Source organism: Microcebus murinus, chromosome 14 (genome assembly GCF_040939455.1).
Source record: "Microcebus murinus isolate Inina chromosome 14, M.murinus_Inina_mat1.0, whole genome shotgun sequence".
NCBI lineage: Eukaryota > Metazoa > Chordata > Mammalia > Primates > Cheirogaleidae > Microcebus > Microcebus murinus.
In genome coordinates, this window is record NC_134117.1 from 8,357,077 (window position 1) to 8,363,394 (window position 6,318).

At 47.1% G+C, this 6,318-nt stretch overlaps 1 protein-coding gene across 1 annotated transcript; it reads right to left on the reverse strand.

Annotated features, from left to right (window-relative positions):
• Positions 1-2,224: 2,224 nt before the first annotated feature.
• Positions 2,225-6,089, reverse strand: ARMS2 (age-related maculopathy susceptibility 2). The gene is given in 4 exon segments (XM_076009647.1): positions 2,225-2,744; positions 2,747-2,897; positions 5,493-5,612; positions 5,973-6,089. Coding segments are annotated over 4 exon segments (660 nt in total). The 3' UTR covers positions 2,225-2,472.
• Positions 6,090-6,318: the final 229 nt, after the last annotated feature.

The following is a 6,318-nucleotide window of genomic DNA, read 5'->3' on the forward strand; positions in this document are numbered from 1 at the left end:
ATTTAAAGGAAAATTCTTGAGCATCTGCCGCAGGCCGGACGATCTGCCAGACACTGGAGATGCAGTGTTGAAAGCCTGCGAGGAACTTAGCCCCCACAGATCTCAGAGTCCAGAATTATCTGCGATGATGGAAACGTTCTCTATCTATGCTGTCCAAGAGGGTAGCCACTAACTGCATGTGACTACCGAGCATTTGGAATGCTAGCAAGTGCAAACAAGGAACTGCATTTTTACTTTGATTTTAATTAATTTAAATTCAAATAGCTATGTGAGTGCACCCCACGAACCACGTGGAACTAGTGGCTGTCACACCAAAGAGAGGGAGTAAGAAAACAAACGCAGAGTGACAAGAGGAAATTCAATGAAGGGCAGGAATGGGGACATTGGTGGGGAGGATTTCTCCAGGTAAGCAGAGCTGGGAGAAGCGCACAGTTGGGGTCCATATTATGAGTCTGCCCAGGTGGGTAGATTCCAAGCTGAGCAGTGCATGTGGCTGCAGGCAGGAAAGGGTCCCAGGGACAGAGGCAGCAGCCGGAGAGGAGGGAGCCCACTGTCTTCCTGAGGAATTTGGACCTCACTCTCATGCTGATGAGAGGGTCCATTCTGCTTTTAAGGAGGTGGGCTTTGGCAGAATCACCTTGCTCAGTATGGATGATAGATTGGAAAAGAAAATGGATTCAGTAACATGCATTTTAAAATACAGATACATTATGATATTTTAGGTTGAGGAGCACTTTGAATTAAATTGAAGATGCAGTCGATGTAATCCAATAGGATGAAAAGAGATTCCATTAGCTTTGTAAAAATTAATTCATTTTGGTATGACCTCTTCAATGCAAACCACTCCTTCAAAAATAGTGCAACGGCAAGGATGTTTCAAATATTTTGGGGGAACTCCTGAAGCACTTTATATATACAGTAGTAGCATTTCTAATATCAAATCATAAAACTTTCACATCCATTAATTAAAGAAGGACCCTTAAAAACCAATCCCAGGCCTGGCTACTACTCTTGTGTTTCCTTTCAAGCCTTTAAATTCTATATATTTTTAAGATCTATAATCCATATTTTTCATTTAGACTAACTTTCCCCTAAACCAACTGCATAAGACCAGTAGTCCACGTTTACATTAATGGGCTTCTTCCAACATATTTGCTTTAGAAAATTAAAGTGCATAACGTGACCAAATTTTTTACTCTCAATAATGAAATATCAGACAGACATAAGTTTAAACAGAACCTCAAGCAGCAACCAAGGCATAACGAATGACAACTTGTCGATGTTGTTATTTGGGGCAGCCTGGAAAGCTGAGCAAATACATTTAGAACAACACACTGCTGACTGGGCAAAATTGCTTGACTTTGAATCAAGGAAATTATGAGCCAGAATCATAAAAAATTGTAAAAATTACATTTTTACATGCTTGTAAAAAATACATTTTACAAAAGAGAAATAGGGGCTTCAACCTTTGAGCTATTTCATTGTCTAAGTAAGTAGGCACTACAGTAAGCGCAAAGGGCCAAAGTTCTGTAGGCATGAAAAGGCATGTACTAAGTTTTGGCAGCATGCTCTCCAAGGTGCTTAGATGTGAAGGGGCTCAGATGTCAACTTGACCTAGAAGGCCAAGATTCTTTCTCTACAAACTTGCATTGTTATTTTCTTACACATACAGCCGAGATTTTTTTTTTCACTCTCCAAATGAGAGGAGACAATGAGTAATGGAAAGCTGAGAGACTATGAAGAGAATGATAACAGCCTCCCCAATGACCACTCAAAAACCCAGATGAGAGGTAGCTGTAGCTGAGCTTTCTGTGTCCTTCAGTAACCCCCGAGCCCAGTCCACCTGCTTGAGGTCCACTCAGGTGGCCTTCCATGGGCTTTGGGTTTCCACTCACCCAGTCACATTCTCCTATGTCCTTTGTCTGCTTGTGGTGGGTGCACTGGGAATACTGACTGATGCTCCTGACTCGCTAGCTGTGCTCCGGAAGCAGAGGAGGGCCACCCTGGGGCCAGCGGTTCTTAAGCCAGGGCACGCATCAGAAGCGCCTGGGGGCTGGTTAAAATGCAGACGCTGGGCTGTTCCCCCAGAGTGTACTCCAGCAGGTCTGGGGTAATGCCTAAGAATTTGCATTTCTTACACGTTTCAGGCAGTACTGAGGCTGCTGGTCCAGGGGCCCACTTTGGGGAATAAGGCACTAAATTGGATAACCTGCATCCCCCTCGTGCCCCTGTCCTCCTCCTGTCCACTCTCCACTCATGCGAGCCCCTCCACATGCACACTCTGGGTGGCTCTGTGCAGGGAGGCAGACCACCAGCCTCAGAGGGGCTTTCCAGGGAGTCCCCAGAGCCAAGTGTCAAAGAGCACACGGGAGTCAAGGCGATGGCAGGGCAGGCAGGGCAGGGACAGCCGTGCTCCCACCTGTTGACTGTGGAGGAGCCTGGGCTTCATTTAGAGGCTGGAGACAGATGCGGTCAGACTCCTGTGTCAGAAAGACCACCGGGACCAGAGGGAGGCTGGCCTGAGGGAGGGGTGGGAAGGAGGGAGTGCCTGAGGCGGGTTCCAGCAGGAAAGAAGGGGGCTGGGAAACAGAGCTCAGAGTGGGTTTTAGCCGCTGGGATCACAGAGTGCCGCAGACACAGTTCGCCTTCTGTGTCTAGGCGGCAACCTCTCCCTATCCCAGGGGCCGGCATGGCCTCTCCCAGCGTGGAAATGAAGGCCACCAAGGAGGACAGGCTCGCCGTCCAGGTCCTCGTCTCCCCTCCTTATTAGTTGCAGCAGGTCTTGGGTGCAGAAGGTGCAGCCTGCTGGGGGCAGGGACATGGTGTGGTGACAAAGGTGCTGTCCCCTTCCCAAGCCACTGCCCATCTTGCTCAGCCAGGAGAAGAACCCTCTTTTCCTAAGTCACATAAAGTTGTCCTAGGGGTCAGGGCACCCGGACAGCTTTGCCCTAAATCATTGGGTGACCTTGGGGAGGGTCCTCCCCTCAATCCTTTTCTGCTAGAGGAGGCTGCCGAGGTTCCTGCCATCCAGTAGAATCATCTGTGGAGTTTTCAAAAAATGCTGATATCCAGGGAATTGGCAAAACGTGATTAAGTTCAGCAGATTACAGTATTGAATCAATGTTGATTTTTGGATTTTGATCATGTAACTGTGTTTGCATAAGATAAAATTTTTGTTTTTGTTTTTTAAGAAAAAACATATTGAAGTGCTTAGAAGTAAGGGACCTGACTGCAACTTAAATGATTTAAATGTTCTCATCATTCAGAGAACAAGAATGATGTAACAAGTGTGGTAAAAGTTAATATTTTCAGAATCTGGGTTAAGGGTAAATGGGGGGAGTTTTGTACTATTTTTTGCAACTTTTCTCTAAACCTAAAATTATTTCAAAATAAAAACTTTTTTTTTAAATCACTCCAGATCAACTGAATCAAACACTCCGGGGGTCCAGTAAGCACATGAAAAGATGTTCAACATCCTTATTAGTCATCAGCAGATCAACAAAACAAAACCAGAGTGAGGTCCCACTTCACATGCTCTAGGGCAGCCAGAATCAAAAAGTCAGATGATAACAAGTTTTGGCAAGGATGTGGAAAGATTGGAACCCTCACACACTGCTGTTGGCAAAGTAAATGGTACAGCTACTTTGGAAAACAGTCTGGCAGCTCTTCAAACAGCTAAGCAAAGAGTTAGCACATGACCCGGCATTCCCACTCCTAGCAGTATCTACACAAACCCAAGAGAAGTGAAAACATATGTCCACACAGAAACTTGTACACACTTGTTCATAGCAGCTTCTTATTCACAGAAGCCAAAGGGTAGAGAAACAATCCAAATGTCCATCAACTGATGAACAGATAAGCCAACTGTGTCATATCCATGCAATGAAATACCATTCAGCCATCAAAAGAATGCAGACTGACACAGCGTGGATGGACCATACGTGGATGGACCATGTGGACATGCCAAAACATGGATGGACCCTGAAAACATTGCACTGAATGGAAGACACCAGGTACGAAAGTCCACATGTTACATGATTCCATTCAAAAGACATGTCTAGAGCAGGGAAATCTGCAGAGACAGAAATAAGTTAGTGGTTGCTCAGGGCTGAAGGGAGTGGGGATGAGGGGATAGAATAGCTAAAGAGTGTGGCTTTTCTTTTTGGTATAATAAAATACTATAGAATTGTGTTGATGGTTGTACATATCTGTGAATATATTAAAACCCATTGAATTATATCCCTTAAATGGGTGAATTGTATGTTATTTGAATTATATCTCAATAAAGCTGTTTTTAAAAACTCAGGTTGTGGCCTGGGGTGGTGGCTCACGCCTGTAATCCTAGCATTCTGGGAGGCCAAGGCGGGCGGATCACTCAAGGTCAGGAGTTTGAAACCAACCTGAGCAAGAGTGAGACCCCCATCTCCACTAAAAATAGAAAAAAATTAATTGGCCAACTAAAAATATATAGAAACAATTAGCCGGGCATGGTGGTGCGTGCCTGTCGTCCCAGCTACTTGGGAGGCTGAGGCAGGAGGATCGCTTGAGCCCAGGAGTTTGAGGTTGCTGTGAGCTAGGCTGACATCACAGGACTCTAACCTGGGCAAGAGTGAGACTCTGTCTCAAAATAAAAAAAAAAAATACCTTGGGTTGTGTGTATGAGAGAGAGAGAGAGAGAGAGAGAGAGAGAGAGAGAGAGAGGTGGGGGGAGTCTGGGCCGGGCCTCCCTAGTGTCTACAATGTGAAGAGCCTTCAAACAGCAGGGCTGAGACCCACAGACGGGTCATTTCTGTGTACTGACACTACGTGGCTACACATTTAAACCATCCAGTTAGTCTACAGCCAGGGCTTAAAGTTCAGTGACACTGGGAATTTTATTTGTCCAAACCACATTATTATTTAATCAGCCAGTCTGTGTCCCGTTGGGGCTCCACGTTGTTCTCCCCTCACAGGTTGGGAGCTGCCTGGGGCTGGAGCCTGCCTTGCCCACTGTGCCCAGACGGTGCCAACCACGTAGCAGGTGTAGTCTCGTTGTGGTTCTGTTAGACAGAGGCTTGCAGCAGAACCCAGGTATAACATCAAAATAGCACATTTGTATCTTAACTTTCCTTTACTTTCTTCCCTTAAAGTTGGTTCCATTTTTGATGTGACTTTCAGCTGTTAGCTGTCTGGTCTCCGGGACGGGGTGATGGCCTGGCACCAGCAGAGCAGTGTCCCTGATGAATCACGGCCGAGGTACTTTTCCACTGGGCCAGCCGCCACGGCCCCTTCTCCATCCTTTGTGAGAGCCCTGTCACCTGGCACCGCGGACACTCGTGTGTCTCTCACTGGCCTCCGCTTCTGGTGAGCAGTTTCTGGGTGCTCAAGCTTAGCCCAGAGCCTGGGACCCAGTCATGAAATTAATTCTCTATGCCTTTAAAAAGAGGAATCTCCACTTTGAGAAACCAGGCCTGAAAGTCGAGTCTCTGCATTTGCATCCGCCTCCTTCTCACCCGGACCTGCAGCTTGAAAGCAGGGGAGGGGGAAACGGCCCGAGCTTCAGGAAGACCAAGCCCAGCCACTGTGATGATTCCAAGGAAATTGAGGAAATCCTCGCTAATGGCCAAACTTCCCTGGTTTGAGATTCAAAAGGAAATCAGGTCCCCAGGGTAGAGCCTTTATGCTAAGCAAGAAATGCAGGTTGTAAAACTGCGCCTACCGTTGCTCCTGAACGTTGAATGAGCTGATGCTCAGACTCCACGCTGGAAGGAGCTGAGCCTCAGCGTAACCATGGTCAATTCTGGGTGGAGGGCGAAAGGTGACATTTTCTACTTTTCATTTTCTGCACAGACCATTAATACTGGGGGAGATGGACAGCTAAAAATAGAAGAAAGAAGAGGTAACGAAAGCTGAAGCCTTTTCCACCCGCGGCCGTGCGAGTGGCTGCCCAAGCATGCTGTCCTCGAGGCAGGGGCCCCTCTCCGAAGCCCCACCCAACACTGGGCGGGGCTCCTTCCTGTGGTCACTCTGTGTCCCTCGGGCCCTTCAAAGCCCGCCCTCTCGCGTCTGGGCTCAGCATCTGGGCTGCGCCACTCCTTCGTAAACGCCATCCCTGACGGCCTTCTGTGTGTCCGCCGTGCAGCTGAGAGCACCACATGCACTGACCGGATGGTTACAGAAAGCTTGCTCCAGATGGGTATTTTTTTTTTTTGACATTTTAAAAAGAGGAGGCTTTTCCAAGCTTTCTAATCCCCCCGAACATCTATACATCTTTTGAAAAAAAGCCTTGATGTCTTTAAGAAAAGCTCTTTCAGTGTCTGGACATGGCTTATTCCCCCT